Raw genomic sequence first — 16,508 nt, forward strand, 5'->3', positions numbered from 1 at the left:
ATCAAAGGTTATGGGGAGAAGGCGGGAGAATGGGGTTGAGAAACTTATCAGCCATGATTGAATGGCGGAGCAGACTCGATGGGCTGAATGGCCTAATTTCTGCTCCTATGTCTTATGGTCTTATGGTCCTGCTTGCCGACGGGTAAAATGACACACGGTGATGTTGGGCGTGTGTCCCCACATCACCCCGCATCATTCCGATCTTCAGTTCGGCGGGCGCACCCCCAGAGTTGGCTGCGCGCCCACCGAATGGTAAAAGGCCATTTAAAAAGTAATTTAAATAATTAACAGAGCTGCCCGTCCAACCTTAAGGTCGGTGGTTGGGCGGGGGGAGGGGGGGCGTTGGGGGGGTGGGGAGCGGGGAGTGGGGGGGGGGGGGGTGGGGAGTAGGCGAGGGGACTAGGCGGCCTCCGCATTTTTCACGAAACCTCATCCACGGGCGGGATGACGTTTCATGAAGTGTTCATAAATTGAATAAAAATGTTTTATTGAAGTTCATTGACGTGGTCCCAGTTCAAGCGACACTGTCACGTGTGGGGACATGTCTCAAAATAAACATGTTTCTCTTTATTTAAATTTTTGATAATCAGACTGATCTCCTTGAGGCAGCTCCGTGCTCCAGGGAGATTTCTGCGCTCTTTCTCGCGCAGGCGTGGAAGAGCTCAGGCCCTGACTCAGCCTCCTCCTCCTCCTCCTTCCCCCCCCCCCCCCCCCCCCCCCACCCACAGCCCGCACAGGGAGCGCTCAGCACTTCCGGGAGTGCTTCACGCCAGGCGGGCCAATTAACGTTAAATCGGGCAGCACACAGCCGATCCCTGTGCACCCGCCCCCCCCCTGCTCAGCCCCTCCCCGACGGGGAGAAAATTCTCCCCTTGGAGTCGGCCCAGGCATGATGGGCTGAATGGCCTCCTCCTGTATTATAAGATGCTGTGATTTAAGAAAAATGGAGGGAAAAAAAACGCCTGGAGTTAATAACTGCATGTGATGTCAATGGACAGCTTGTCTCTCAGTCTGCTGGCTTCTAAAACAACGCTAAATTCAAATCACTGGGGACTCAGATTTGATTTTGCAGTTTTTATTTGATATCGGACTGATGTATATTAATCGCTTCAGCCTCCCCTGTTAATTACAACTCTTTTTGATGCCACAAATGTCACAAAGATGTGACATATAATCAGCCGCACGCAGATAAAGGGCTGGTTACTTCAGTGAATGCCAGACCCTCTAGATCCAACAAACAGCTGGTGTGACAGATGTTTCAGAACCACAAAGGCCCTTTTCATGAAATAATTAAAGGGGAAGTGGAATCCTCGGGGATTGCTTTTCATTCCAATCACTCTCCTAAGCCTTGTTTTACTGAAGAAAACAGGACAGAAACAAGGTTTGATTGGGGTGCTTCCTCGCAAATGTCAATTTCCTTAGCTGCCGACAAGGCCTTCAAATTGGGTGGGCGGTTTGTTGCCATGGTTACGCCAGGACGACGTGTTTCGGTTTTGGTGCTGAGGCTTCTTGGATACCCTTGACTCTGAAGAAAATTCCAGGTTGGCTTGCCAACCCTCCAGGATTGGCCTGGAGTCGACAGGAATGGAGGACTAATCTCCTGTGGCGTACACAGCAAGTAACCCCGGAATAAATGCGGGTTAATTAAGGACGGCTGAGAAAAGAGACATGTCAAAGCTTCCCAGACTAGCACTCATCAGGACACTTCGCAAGCGTACCAAAATTAGAGGAAAAGAACAACTTTATACTCCAGCACAAGCTCTGTAATACCAATTGAGGAAATTAATTGAGGAAAGCCAGCACCGGTTTGTTAAAGGCAAATCGTGCTTAACCACTTTGGTTGAGCTTTTCTCTTGTCAGCAACGTTGAAGTCCATGAAATAAAAGGGACAGTGGCAGTATGAATACAAAGTTGGCTGACTTGAGAGGAAACAGGGGTTGGTGGTGAATGGTTGCTTTTTTGGACTGGAGGAAGTTGGGTTCCCTGGGCATCACTATTAGGACCACTGCCTTTCCTGATCTATGTTAATGACCTAGACAGCTGCAGGTGGTGAGGGGGGGGCAAAATTTCACATTTGCAGACAGCACAAAATTTAGAAGCATTGAAACTGTGAGGAGGATAGTGATAAACTTCCAGAAAGCCTCGACAGGCATGTGGGGGATGAATTTAATGCAGATAAGTGCGATGTGATTCAATTTGTTAGCAAGAATGAGGAGTGGCAATATTAAACAAAAGGATGCAATTCTGAAGGGTTGCAGGAAGAACGAGACCTGGGGGTATAGCTCTTTTGGCACCAGTGAACCAGTTAAGTGCCCCATGTGAAAAGGGCACTATTAATCCACTGTAACAAAAACAAAAACTTTAAAGAACACTTAAACTAAAATGTGATTTCCAGCGTCAATAATGTACTCCAGTCCCCGCGGTGCCCACCAGTTGCGAAGTGTCTCAAGAGCACTGGTGGACACCACGTGCTCCGTCTCCAGGGGCACCCGGGCTTGGAGTAACCACGGAAGGGAGGCAAGAAGTCAGAACCGAACAACTCCCTGGAGGGCCCATTGCTTGGATCTGGTATTAACCGTCTTATCCAGGCCCAGAAGCAGTTCCGCAAGGAAGTCCTCTGATCTGTCTGCCCACCAGCAACCCCCCACCCCCCACCCCCCCAACTACGCAACAGGTGCCCATTTCAGAAGCGTGGGGCTGAAGTGCATCCAAAAACTCAGGAACAGCTCCTTCAGGTCATGGAAGAGGGGCTGTAACCTTACAGACTCTATTTAAATAGGGAACACGGACTCCCCTGGGACCTTGGGGGTACATGTGCACAAATTGTTGAAAGTGATAGGGCAGGTTGAGAAAACAGTTAATAGTGCATATGGGATTCAGAAGCAAGGATGTTACGGTGAACCTTTATAACACACTGGTTCAGCCTCAACTGGAGCATTGTGCCCAATTCTGGGCTCCACACTCTAGCAGCAATGTGAAGGCATTGGGGAGGATGTAGAAAAGATTCATGAGAATGGCTCCAGGGATGAGTGAATTCAGTTACGAGGATAGATTGATGAAGCTGGGGTTGTTCACCTTAGGTAAGAGATGGTTGAGAGGCGATAGAAGTGTTCAAAATCATGAGGGTTCTGGACTGAGTAGACAGAAAGAAACTGTTCCACTTGGCAGAAGGATCGAGAACCAGAGGGCACCAATTTAAGGTGATTGGCAAAAGAAGCAATGGAGACATGTGGAAGAACTTTTTTACACAGCGAGTGGTTAGGATCTGGAATAAACTACAAAAACAGAAATACCTGGAAAAACTCAGCAGGTCTGGCAGCATCGGCGGAGAAGAGCAAAGTTGATGTTTCGGTTCTCCGCTGATGCTGCCAGATCTGCTGAGTTTTTCCAGGTATTTCTGTTTTTGTTTTGGATTTCCAGCATCTTTGTTTTTATCTCTGGAATACACTGCCTGGGAGTGTGGCAGAAGCAGAGTCAGTTATGGCTTTCAAAAAGAAATTGGGTAATTAACTGAGATGAAAAGAATTTTAGGGCTATGGGGAAAAAGTGAGGCAAATGGGAATAGCTGAGTTGATCCTGCAGAGAGCCAGCATTGATACAATGGACTGAATGGCCTCTGTCAGCACTGTAATCATAAAAATTGTATGTTTTCATCACATTTCTTTGAACACAGCAGTTTATAAGTGATATAAGACTTGGAGCAAGGGCTGTTTGACTGTTAGTCAACAATCATGCATTTGGTAATAGAGAGTTGTTTCACCCTCCAGTTGATTGTGGGATGGTAGGTTGCCATGTGTGGTGATTATTGGTGAGAGTGTGGGGTGGGGCAGTTGGTGATGAGATGAAATCTCCAGGAATACGTCCAATCAGATTTGGAAGTCCTAATCGCAAAACTAGGCCTTGCTGCTCCCAGGGCCACTGACCTTTGGCCAGCCTTTTACACAATAAGATCCCAAAAAGCTGAAAATGAGACGAGTGACATCATGGGAGTGGCCAAGGAGAGAGGAAGCCCCAGTCTGATCTTGCTGGAATCAGTATAGAGAAAAGAGCTTCTGACTCACGTTCATACTCATGTTATTTTTTTTCTTTCAAATTAGTTTGAATGAAACCTTTAAAGGCTTCAGTTTCATGAGCAAAAATGGTGAGGTCGTTTTATCAAGTCTACGCGCAGCAACTTGGAAGCTCAGGAATTTACTCCAGTCCAAACCATTTGTTCAAATTGCATGACTGAAAGACACCAGTGTACTGATATCTCGCTGAAAGAGGAGAGCAATGAGCTCTGTCACTGTCCAAGCCAATGCTCCTCCTTCAAGCAACACCTAACTAATTGGTTACCCGCCTCATTTGCAGTTTTGGGATCTTGCTGTGTAAAAGGTTGGCCATCTCATTTATCGCCACAACAATGATTCCAGCTTCAAAAAGCGGCTAATTGTTTTTGGCCGCCAGGTGATGGTGTGCAGTACATCAACGGGTTGCATTTTCTCTGTCGCCCATTTTCTCTGCCCACGTGCTAGCTGGCTGAGTTACTCCTGTTTCCTCCCGACTGAAGAGCCAGAGGAAGCGAGAGGTAGCTATGGTGGGAGGGCCCACCCAGAATTCATAGCAGTAGTGAAAGCTCTCTATTAAAACAGTAAACCATAGTAAGTTAAGAACAAGCTTTCATTGCCACCCTGACCTTCCTCTATGGCTTTCGTCCTCCCAACCAGCAAATCAAAAGAAGTGCTATGCAAATTCAATATTCACACCTTTTATCAAGAATCATGGAATCTTATATTCCTTCATTGCCTGTTCAAAAGAGATGACTAACTGGCCTCACTCCCCTGCTATTTTCTCACCAACCCTGTATGTTTCTTCTTTTGCAAGTATTTATCCAATTCCCTTATGAAAGCTACTACTAAATCTGTTTCATCGATCTTTTCAGGCAGAACATTCCGTTTATATTCTTATTATCTATATATAAAAAGCTTTCAAGAAATGTCTTTTAAACATCAGTAGACTTCAAAGGTTTAGTATTGTGCTTTATAAATAAATGTCAGAAAGGCCAGGCAATTTCTGTTGATTTTTACTGGCCTTGGAAAGACTCAGGGATTTAAAAATACTCACTAACCCATGAAGAAACTTCCCAATGACAGGAACTGCCCCCTAATTGACTGACCTGGGCTCTGCCGAAGGACAATTAGCTTGTAATTGACCTCAGATTCTGGCTGTGCAGCAATAGTGGTCTTAAACAGAACAAGATAAGAAAGAGGAGCAGGAGTAGACCATTCAGCCCCTCAAGCCTGCTTTGCCATTCAATAAGATCATGGCTGACCTGCTATTGGCCTCAACTCCATTTAAAGGGATACTCCTGACCCAACTCAGCAAAAATCAAATAACTAATGCTTTAGGAACGTAGGAACAGGAGGAGACCATTCATATGAACATAAGAATGAGGAGCAGGAGTAGGCCATTCGGTCCTTCGAGCCTGCTCCGCCATTCAATAAGATCATGGCTGATCTGAATTTAACCTCAACCCCGCATTCCTGCCTACCCCCGATAACCATTCGCCCCCCTTTTTGATCAAGAATCTATCCAGCTCTGCCTTTAAAACTATTCAAAGACTCTGCTTCCACCGCTTTTCGAGGAAGAGAGTTCCAAAAACCCTCTGAGAGAAAAAAATTTCTCCTCATCTCTGTCTTAAATGGGCAACCCCTTATTTTTAAACAGAGACCCCCTAGTTCTAGATTCTCCCTCTCCACATCCACCCTGTCAAGACCCCTCAGGATCTTAAAGGTTTCATTTAAGTCTCCTCTTACTCTTCTAAATTCCAGCGGATACAAGCCTAACAGCTGCTAGAACCTGTTCCATCACCATTCCTAGAGATTATGACTGATCTGTGTTAAGTTTCAGGTCTGTGATCTTTCAGCAAAAGCGTCCTGATTAGAAGCCACAGAACTGAAACATTAACTCCGGTTCCCTCTCCACAGATCCTGTCAGACCTGCTGAGTATTTCCAGCATTTTCTGTTTTTATTTCAGATTTCCAGCATCGGCAGTGTTTTGCTGTAACTTAAATCTATTCATCCACCTTCATTCCAATTCTCTTGCCTACCATAAATCTATCGATCACAGTTTTGAAGTTTTTAACTGACTGCCCCACCCAGCTTTTTGGGGGAGATTCCCAGATTTCCACCCCCGCCTTTGAGTGTCTAGCTCTAGCTAGTGAAACAGCCCAGCTCTAATTTTAAGGTTATGCCCCCTCGTTCTGGACTCTCCGTCACCCACCATGATGTCCCTATCCTTAAAATGAAGAGAAAAAAAAACAGAGCATCATACAATTTAACCTCAGTATTGTCACGCTGAGGGGGTCTTGTGGTGTACTGATAGCGTCTCTACCTGTGGGCCAGAAGTCCTGGGTTCAAGTCTGGTCATGTTTGTAACCTGTCCAAACAGGTTGATTATCAGCCTGTAAATCCTTCCATTACACCTGGTGACAAGCGGTATAGAGCAGGAGAGTTTCCCGATCAGCCATTCTGCAGAAGGCAATGATAAACCAGTGCGGTATTTTGCCAAGCAAATAATCATGGACCAATCCAACGGGAGCCCATGGTCACCAACATCCTCTTGGCACATGGTACCTGGAGGAAGAGAATTGTCACGGTAGGTCAACTAGCTAATCTTCTGTGGCATTGCTTCTTGTCAATTGTGTTATAACGAACACAAGTTCCGTTTGCACCCAAAATTAACAGAAAATTTCTCTGCATTTTCCCTCTAGCTCTTTTGGCAATTAATTTATGCCCTCTGCTAACTGAACCAGATAGGGTATAGTTTCTCTTGACTTGCTTTATCAAAACCCCTCAAAATTTTGGATAACTTTATTAAATCTCCCCTTAAATTTCTCAGCTCTAAGAAGAACAATCCCGGCTTCTCCAACTTCTCCACATAACTGAACTTGGGTGCAAACGGAAGGTCACATCAATGGCCTACTGTTATCGAAGAGTTTACAGCATAGATCCAGGCCATTCATGCTCCACATTGACCCTCCATCCATCTCCCTACTTCATCTAAACCTATCGGCATAACTTTCTATTCCTTTCTTCCTTAGGTGCTTATCTAACCATCTTTTGGTTTTGGGCAAAGTCAACATGAATTTTAAACTGAGGGGTGAAAGCGAAATACTGTGGATGCTACAAATCTTAAATTAAAACAGAAAATGCTGGAAGACTCAGCAGGGCTGGCAGCATCTGTGGAGGGAGACACAGAGTTAACATTTCAAGTCTGTATGACTCTTCTTCTGGACTCAAAACATTAATTCTGTTTCTCTCTCCACAGATACTGCCAAGCCTGCTGAGTTTTTCCAGCATTTCCTGCTTTAATTTAAGACAAGGGGGTTCAGTTATGTGGAGAGGTTGGAGAAGCCGGGGTTGTTCTCCTTAGAGCTGAGAAACTTAAGGGGAGATTTAATAAAGTTATCCAAAATTTTGAGGGGTTTTGATAAAGCAAGTCAGGAGAACCTATCCCCTCACTGGGTCAGTTAGCAGAGGGCATAAATTTAAAATAATTGCCAAAAGAGCTAGAGGGAAATTGCAGAGAAATTTTCTGTTAATTTTCTGAACACACCACCTGTAAATGTGAATAAATGTAAATAAGAAATGTTTTTGAAGAGGAATAACTTGCATGGTTGTGGGGAATAAGCTGGGATGTGGGGCTACAGTTGACAGCCATTTCAAAGAATCAACATAAATGGGACAAGTTGAGTGGCCTCATATTTTGCTCTAAGATTCTATGAACAACAAAAATCCCTCTGAGCACCAACAGTTACAGGTCCCATTTCTTCCTATCTCCGATTGATTTTTTCCCCCCCTTGTTCAACTTCTACCCCCTTCCCATAGACCATACACAGATATTACCTTGACAGACCCATTATTTCAGCCAGCTCCTGCCCAATTGAACTTATTTCTTCCCATCTCAGTGATAATCTTTCCTCCCCTCGTTCCAGGGTTTTGTCTCTCACTCGGTGATGGTCTTCCAGCTCAATCATCCCGAGCTGTCTCAATTTCTCCCTTGTCTCCACTGGCGGCTGTGCCTTCAAATGCCTCGGCCCTAAGCTCCAGAATCCCCTCTCTAAAATTCTCATCCTGGTTTTCAAATCCCTCCATGGCTTTACCTCCTCCCTATCTACCTCCTCCAGCCCCACAAACCTCCAAGATCTCTCCGTTCCTCTGATTCTGGCCTCTTGAGCATCCTTGATTTTAATTGTGCACCAGTGGCAGCCATGCTTTCAGCTTTCCAACAAGCTCTGGAATTCCCCTCCCTCAACTTCTCTCTCGCTCTCTCTCTCTCTCCCCTCCTTTAAGGCATTCCTCAAAACATATCACTTTGACCAAATTTTTAGTCACCCATCCTAAAATCTCCTGATGTAGCTCAGTGTCAATTTTTATCTGATAAGACTGTTGTGAAGTGCCTTAGCACATTAAAGGCGCTATATTAACGCAAGTTGTTGTATCCCAGGTCCACCTGGCTCTCCAGGAGGTGTTGTGGTGAAAGAAATCAACGACAGTTCAGTGCTGATAAGTTGGAGCAGAGGCTACGATAACCACAGCCCAATCGGCAAGTACATAATACAAGCCAGGACATCGCTGTCTGACGAATGGAAGAATGTCAGGACAGGTATAGTTGGCGCTACACTCCGTGGGGAGGATTTTCCTCTCGTTGGGCTGGCGCAGAGGGCAGGCACGGGAATGGCCGCAAAACAGTCCACCACTCTCGATCGGGCCCCGGCTGTGATTTCGCGCTGGCTGATCAATTAATGTCTAGCGGTGGGGGGGGGGGAGATGAAGGAGGAGTGCCAGCACTGACGTTTGCCCATGCGTTGGGAGAGGGGCTGCGCTCACTGCAAGCTCCCCGAAGGGACAGAGCTGCCTCAGGGAGCTGAAGACATTTAATATGAAAGATAAAGATTCGAAAAACAAGGAAAACAGGTCCCCCACGTGTGACACCTGTCACATGAAGAGGGACACGTGAAAAATGAGTTTCAAAATCTTTTATTGCTTTTTCGTTCATTGTTGGAAACCTAATCCCTCCCGTGGATAAAGTTTCACAAAAAATGCAAAGGCCGCCTGGCCTATTCACCAATGCCCGCTGCACCACACCACCCAACCCCCCCACCCCACCCCCCCCCCCACCCACCCCCCCACCCCACCCCCTCCCCACAACCGTAAGGTTAGATGGGCAGCGAAAAATTCAATTTAATTAATTGGTTAACGGGTTTAGCAGCTCTCTTAATTGTCAGCGGGCGTGCTGCTGAGCTTTGCGCGTACCCGCTGACCAAAATATCAGGCACGCACGCGCATGCACGCTATGACATCGGGACCCACGCCCTACACCATCACGCGCTATTTCACGCTTGTGGGGCATGCCCCACCCGCTAAGTTGAAAATCCCGCTCTATATGTTCGCCCTCTTTAAAGGTTCCGAGATGGGGGCCCTAAACATAATAATAATTAAATTGCATAAACTAGACTTATCCTGAAGGGGTGCGGTAGCATGATGGTTATAGTCCCTGGAGTTTAGAAGAATGAGACACGCTTTGGATGGAGCATCAAAACTCTTAAGGGCGTGACAGATGCTGAGAAAAGGTTTCCCCTGACTGGGGAAGCTAGAACAAAGGGGTCTCAATCTCAGAATAAGAGTCGGCCATTTAGAACTGAGAGCAGGAGAAATTTCTTCATTAGAAAGGTTGGAATACCTTGGAATACTCTTTCCCCAGAGAGTTGTGGGTGCTCAGTTGTTGGGGGCACTCAAGACTGAATTTGATAGATTTTTTGTTACTAGGCAGATTAAGGGATATGGGGATAGTGCAGAAAGGTGAAGGTCAGCCACGATCTTATTCAGAGGTGAAGCAGGCTCAAGGGGACTCCTGCAGCTTCTATTTCTTACAAGACTAATCATCTAAAAGGCTTGAACTAATGATCCAGAGACATCCTGCCATGGGGAAGTTTGAACTTCCGATGGGCAATTTCCCTGCTCCCCAGGAGCCTCCAAGAAAGTCTCTGACTCTGAGTTAGAATTGGAGACTTCAGATGGTTCTGACGTGCTTACCTGGATAGTTACCCATAACCAGGAAATGTTAGACAGGAAAATCCTAGTCTAACTCCTGGGTAACTGTACAACTGACACCCCTCCAACTGCCCCCCTTGACCCCCATGTCTGCCCCCTGACCCAGCCTGACTAACCCCCACCACCCAACTCCCCACCATGACACTCTGGCTTCCCCCCTGACCCCCCGACACCCTCCTGACCCTTGACTCCCCCCACCCGATCCAACCTGATTAGTCCCCACCACCCGACTATCCACCCCTGACCCCTGAACAGATCTGACTAGCCCCAACCTGACAACTCCTCCTGACCCAACCTGACTAACCTCCCTCCACCGAGCCACACCAACACCCCCCCACCCCCCGGACCCACCTACCGTCCTGCCACCCTGCCCAGCTGCCCCCCTACCCAACGGCCATTCTACACACGTACACACTTACCTCACCCACCCTGCCCACTTACAAACCTACACTTCACCCATTCATTCATGCATTCATCCTCTAACACACTGAAAATCCATTCGAATGTCCCAGAGGTTTTCAGTGCGTTAGTGAACACCTACCAGAATATTGCAGCCAGTGCTGTCGGGGACTGTCTTCCCCACAATAGTCCAGCGCTACGAGGAAGCAGTTCGATGGAAGGCTGCTGAAGAGTCGTGGCAGAGACAAGTAGGAGCAGAGCAGCAATCCAATGATTGCCACCGCTTGGAATATCTGGATCAGGATCTTCAAATCAGAGCCAGGCTCATTCCGGAGGGATATTAGGAAACACGTCCTCAGGAAAAGGGTGAAACTATGTCTCACAAGAAGCAATAGACATTAGTTCAATTAATAAGCTTAAATCAATAGATTTTTGCTAGCCAGTAAGGGATATGGAGTCATGGTAGTTTGATGAGTTAGGATACAGATTAACTACGATCTCACTGAATGGACAGAACAGGCTCAAGGGGCTGAATGGCCTCCTCCTGTTCCTGTGTCCCTGTTTCATGGTTTTTGAGTCAAGAAGGCAACACAATGCCCTCACTCAGATCATCTCTCCATACAAATAGGGTTAAAACTCGGCAATTGCCTGACTGGAACAATGCAGCATTAGAGCTGCTCAGCAAGATGGAGGGCCTGAGGCATTGGTCAAGGGTTTATTCACTAGACGCCCAGGATAACACTCCCAGCAGGTCTACCCAACCTGAAAATTGTCCCTTTTTACCCTCCATGGGCATAATCAAGGAGTTAACTTTTTATTTCCTCAAACTGACTGATTTAATTCCTTTATTTTTATTATTTTACTTGAACTCGTGGTATCTTCTTGCTTGGTCCTTTTGCATGCCAGGGGCCTATCAGGTGAAACCTGCCCTCACTTTCCCAGAAGCTGCCATGCTGCTCCCCCAGCCAGCTGTGCGGTGCAGCCTTGCTGTTGGCTGAAAGTCGCTGGGGGGGGTTGTGGGGGTGGGGGGGCGGGTACCGAAATCAATTATTTTAAATTTACGAGATTTCCACCTTAACCGCAAGAAAGGCCAAAGTAAAATTTACCAGACACAGTTTGTCTGGAATGTACCCATTCCTTTCATCTGAAATAATTGTCCGTGAGTGGCAGTGCGGAGGAGGGGGAATGCTGTTTGCTTTATTTTATTTTCTCCTCGAGTTCTCCCATCTCCTGAGGTTATTGGACTTTCAGATCCCAAAGTGTTTAAGGATTCCTGCACCTCAGGCGAATGTGTGGGCAGGGACAGCAAAGCTCTGCCAACTCAGGACTGCCCTGCGGACTCCAGGAGTTGAGGGTTCATCTCCAGGAACCTGCTTCAAGCAGGACCCAGGAGAAGAAACAGAGGAGCTTTGGGGTGGAGTGGGACGAGGGGGGTGGTGGTGGTGGGGTAGCAATAAAAAAAAATCATTTATATTCTCATTTTCTTTCAATACTTTATGGTTCAGTTGTCAACGTTCAGGGTCCAGGTCCCAGGGCATAGGCACAGAAGTCAAGGCTGACCCTCCAGTGGGGTACTGAGGGAGTGCTGCACTGTCGGAGGTGCTGTCTTTTGGGTGAGACGTTAAAGCAAGGCCCTTTCAGCCTCCTTGAATGGATGTAAAAGATCCCATGGTCCATTATTTTGAAGCAGAGCAGGGGAGTTATCCCCAGTGCCCTGGCCAATATTTATCTGTCAATCAACATCGCGAAAAGTAATTATCCGGTCATTATTACACTTCTGTTTGTGGGAACTTGCTGTGCGCAAATTGCTGCTGCATTTACCACATGACCATGACCATGACTACACTTCAAAAGTGCCTCATTGGCTTTAAAGCGCTTTGAGATGACTGATGGTTGTGAACAGTGCTGTATAAATGTCTCTCTTTCATTAGTTTTTGGCTGCATGGGACAAAGAGGCTGTTTGAGGGGTGTTTGGAGATGGGAGGTCACGTGATGAAGACCCCAGGAATACGCCGAACCAGGGTTGGCAACACCAACTGCGCCCCCATGGTGAGCAGGGCTACCAGCTGATTAAGGTGGCAGCCGCGATCTTCCAACTCCCCCCAGCCCCAGGCACATTCCTGGCACGTCCTCAACCGACACCATTTTAGCCGCTGGGTTATCGGAGCATGAGGGGTGGGTGGGGTCACCCATATGACTCCGATTAACTTGTAAAAGTCGGGGTCCCTCAAGGCAGTGAGGATCCAGACACAATTTTAACTGCCAATCACGGCAGGGACAAGGAGCTCGGTGTATATTTAACCTGTCAGACAAATTATGGGTCAGCAGGTCTCCTCCAGGACTCACAGGGAGACCTTGTGCCCTAACCCCCCCACCCCTCCCCCACCCTCCCGCCCACTGAGCCGAACCTCCTTCGTACCAGATACTCCACCCCCGGCAAAACAATGACCTAATGCCAAGGAACATCCCTTCCAGTCCCCTTGCCCGAAGCTTCGCTTCTGCCTGCTGGTTATGCAGTGACCCCTCTGCTGAGTTCAAATGTCCCAAGGCCTCATGACAATGACATCCTGGGGACATCTCTCCTGCCCCACGCAGTCAAAATTGGGGCTTAAGCAGTGGAGGCTGTTTGGCTATGTGGGCATCACAGCTAAGCCCGACCCCGCCCCTCTCCTGAACTTGCCGCACATACACACACATTTTCCAATAGCGCTCACTGAACAGCAGTCAGGAGCCCCTGGGTCACTTCTTCCACTGTCTATCCTTGGCGCCCATAACTGCAGCAGCTTGAAGAAGAGCGAACTGCCAATAGACTAAAAGAATGTCCTGCATTTATATAGCGCATTCACAACCTTAGACCATCCCACAGCTTTTTACAGCTAATTAAGCACTTTTTGAAGTGTAGTCACTCCTGTGATGTAAGAATTCATGGCAGCCAATTTGCACACAGCAAGATCCCACAACCAGCTTCGTGATAGTGGCCAGATCATCTGTTTTGGTTGAAGGATAAATGGCGGTCAGGACCCCAGGGAGAATTCCCTTGCTCTTCTTTGCAACGGTGACATAGGATCTTTCACATCCGTCTGCGAGGGAGGAAAATGAAGGCCGTGATTTAATATCTCACGTGGAAGATGGCACCTCCGACAGTGCTGCACTCCCTCAGTGCTGCGTTGGGCACGTCAGCCTAGATCTTGTGCTCAGGTCTCTGGAATGGGATTGGAGCACGGGGCCTTCTGACTCCGAGGCAGGAGTGCTACCTATGGCTCAGTTAGCGCACCGCCTATGACATTGACTGAAGCTTCAAGGGAGCGCAGTTTTCATCCCGATTTTGCAGGTGAAGCCAACGTCTAACACTTTCTCGTTTGAATTTTGTCTGACAAGTTCCACAACACGTAGAAGGCAATGCGGAGACAGCCTGGGTAATCAACCTCACTCCATGGATGGATTATGAATTCCGAGTCATTGCGAAGAACATCTTGGGAACTGGCGATCCCAGCCTTCCCTCGCAAACCATACGCACCAGAGAGGCTGGTAAGTGAGCAGCCACCAGCCTTCGACTGTGACCCTAAACAATAAAATACCGCGACTTATGGTAGAGCCTTTATACACAATCACGGAGCTCTCCAGCAAGTATTGATGCACCAGAATAAAACCAAAATACTGCAGGTGCTTGGAAATTGGAAATAAAAGCAGAATATGCTGGAAGTGCCCAGTCGGTCTGGCAGCATCTTGGGAGGGGGAAGCAGAGGCCAGGATTTTCCTGTCTCACCCACAGCGGGAACCCATCGCATGTTGGGGGTGGGATTTGACGGACCAGCCAAAGGTCTGTTGACTTTGGGCGGGAATTCCGCGGGACAGGAAAATCCCGGCCAGGGTTAACATTTCAGGTCAAAGACCTGTCGTCGGAACTGGAGAGGAAATAGTAGCGCACTCCCAGGGATCCCCAGCAAATAATGGCACATTCCTGGAGGTCCCGGCAAAATTTCACCACAAATGCGGAGAATTCAAATTCCATTTTCCATCCTAACTCTGCTTTGCACCAAATTTCCAGGCACAAAGTTGAAGGGAAAGAAGCAGGCACTTGTTGTGCCCAGACTTGATGTCTTGCACTCAGTTATGTTCTCATGGTTAAATATATTCAACTTTGTGTCTCCTAGCTCCCACAGTTGCTCCATCAAACATCAGCGGCGGAGGTGGAGATCAGCATGAGGTCACAATGCTGTGGGCGGTAAGTACTAAGGAGTGTCTAAGACTGGAGCTGGAAAGAACCCAGATTCACAGTGGGAAGGATCCTTATGGGGAGAACTGGAGAATGGAAGATTTGGGATAGAGCCGGAGATTTTAGACAAAGGCAATGTCTTGGCTCCTTTATTTTCAACTGAGAGAGACAAAACCTTTATTGTCCCTTCCCTCTTCCCAGCACATTCTGGGCTGGGATACAGAACTAAGGGACACACACATAAAAAATGCAGAGATCTCAAGTGGGACTGAAGATTGCCAGAATACTTTTCCCAGTAGAACAATGGTTTTGTGTGTCAGATTCCTTATTTTAACTCACCCCATCAGCATACCCGTCTATTTTTTCCCTCTCATGTACTTATGTACCAGTTTCCCCTTAAATGTATTCATACTACTTCCCTCAACCATTCTCTGGAGTAGCCACTTCCACATTCCAACCTCTCTACATCATGAGAGGCCTAAACAGAGTAGCTAGAGAGAAACTGTTCTCGTTGGTGGAGGGCTGAGAACCAGACGATAGTGTTTAAGGTGTTTGGCAAAAGAAATCAATGGAATGCTAACAGAGTGTGGTGGAGAAAGGTACGATCGTGGCTTTCAAAAGAGAATTGGATGATTATCTGAAGAGAAAATATTTGCAGGGCCAATGGGAAAATATGAGGGAGTGGGACTAAATGAGTTACTCACACAGAGAGATGGCATAGACACAATGGGCCAAATGGCCTCCTTCTGTGCTGTAACCATTCTATGATTCCATGACTCTGGATAAACAGGTTTTTCAAGAGTTCCCTATTGAATTTATGAGTGACTATCTGACCCCTGGCTTTGATCTCCCCCACAAGTGGAAACATCTCCTTTATGTCTACCCTATCAACCTCCTTAAAGACCTTAATTTAAAGATCCTTTAAAGACCTGGGGGGTATTGGTGCACATTTCGTTCAAGGGGGTAGGGCAGGCTGAAAAAGAGGCATACATGATCCTGAGTTTTATAAATAGAGACATGGAGTACAAAAACAAATAAGTTATTTTTTATTCTTTGATGGGATATGGATGTCACTGGCAAGGCCAGCATTTGTTGCCGATCCCTAATTGCCCCTGAACTGAGTGGCTTGCTAGGCCATTTCAGAGGGGCAGTTCAGAGTCAACCACATTCCTGTGGGTCTGGAGTCACATGTAGGCCAGACCAGGTAAGAACTGCAGGTTTCCTTCCCTAAAGGACATTAGTGAACCAGATGGGGTTTTTACGACAATTAGTGATGGTTTCTTGGTCACCATTTCTGAGACTAGCTTTTCAGTTCCAGCTGCCCTGGTGGGGGAACCTTTATTGCATCTTTATAAAATACTGGCTCAGCTTCGAGTGAGGTCATCGGCCCAATTCTGAGCACTGCATTTTAGATAGGTTGTGAAGACTTTAGAGAGGATTCAGAAAAGATTTATGAAAATGGTCCTAAGGATGAGAGACTTCAGTTACATGGATGGATTGGAAAGGCTGAGGTTGTTCTCCTTAAAGAGAAGGTTGAGAAGAGATTTGACAGAGGCGTTCAAAACCATGAGGGGTCTAGACAGAGCAGATAGAGAGAAATTGTTTCCCTAGGTGGAGGGGTTGAGAACCAGAGGACACTGATCTGAGGTAATTGGCAAAAGAACCAAAGACAACAGAAGGAAAATCTTTTTTTACACAATGAGTGGTTAGGATCTGAAATACTCAAAGGGTATTCGATAATTATCCGAAACAAAAAAAGTACAGGGCTGCAAGAAATGGGCAGGGGAGTGGGACTAGC

General features: G+C 47.0%; 1 protein-coding gene across 2 annotated transcripts in view; it reads left to right on the forward strand.

Moving 5' to 3' along the window:
• cntn2 (contactin 2) overlaps positions 1–16,508 on the forward strand; it is a 177,516-nt gene that overhangs the window by 139,726 nt on the left and 21,282 nt on the right. For both annotated transcript variants that reach the window (XM_041195638.1, XM_041195639.1), the window contains exons 15-17: positions 8,489–8,647; positions 13,873–14,022; positions 14,649–14,719. In XM_041195638.1, the coding sequence (XP_041051572.1) occupies positions 8,489–8,647; positions 13,873–14,022; positions 14,649–14,719 (380 nt within the window). The remainder of the gene's footprint in view (positions 1–8,488; positions 8,648–13,872; positions 14,023–14,648; positions 14,720–16,508) is intronic.

Source organism: Carcharodon carcharias, chromosome 9 (assembly GCF_017639515.1).
Source record: "Carcharodon carcharias isolate sCarCar2 chromosome 9, sCarCar2.pri, whole genome shotgun sequence".
NCBI classification, from domain to species: domain Eukaryota; kingdom Metazoa; phylum Chordata; class Chondrichthyes; order Lamniformes; family Lamnidae; genus Carcharodon; species Carcharodon carcharias.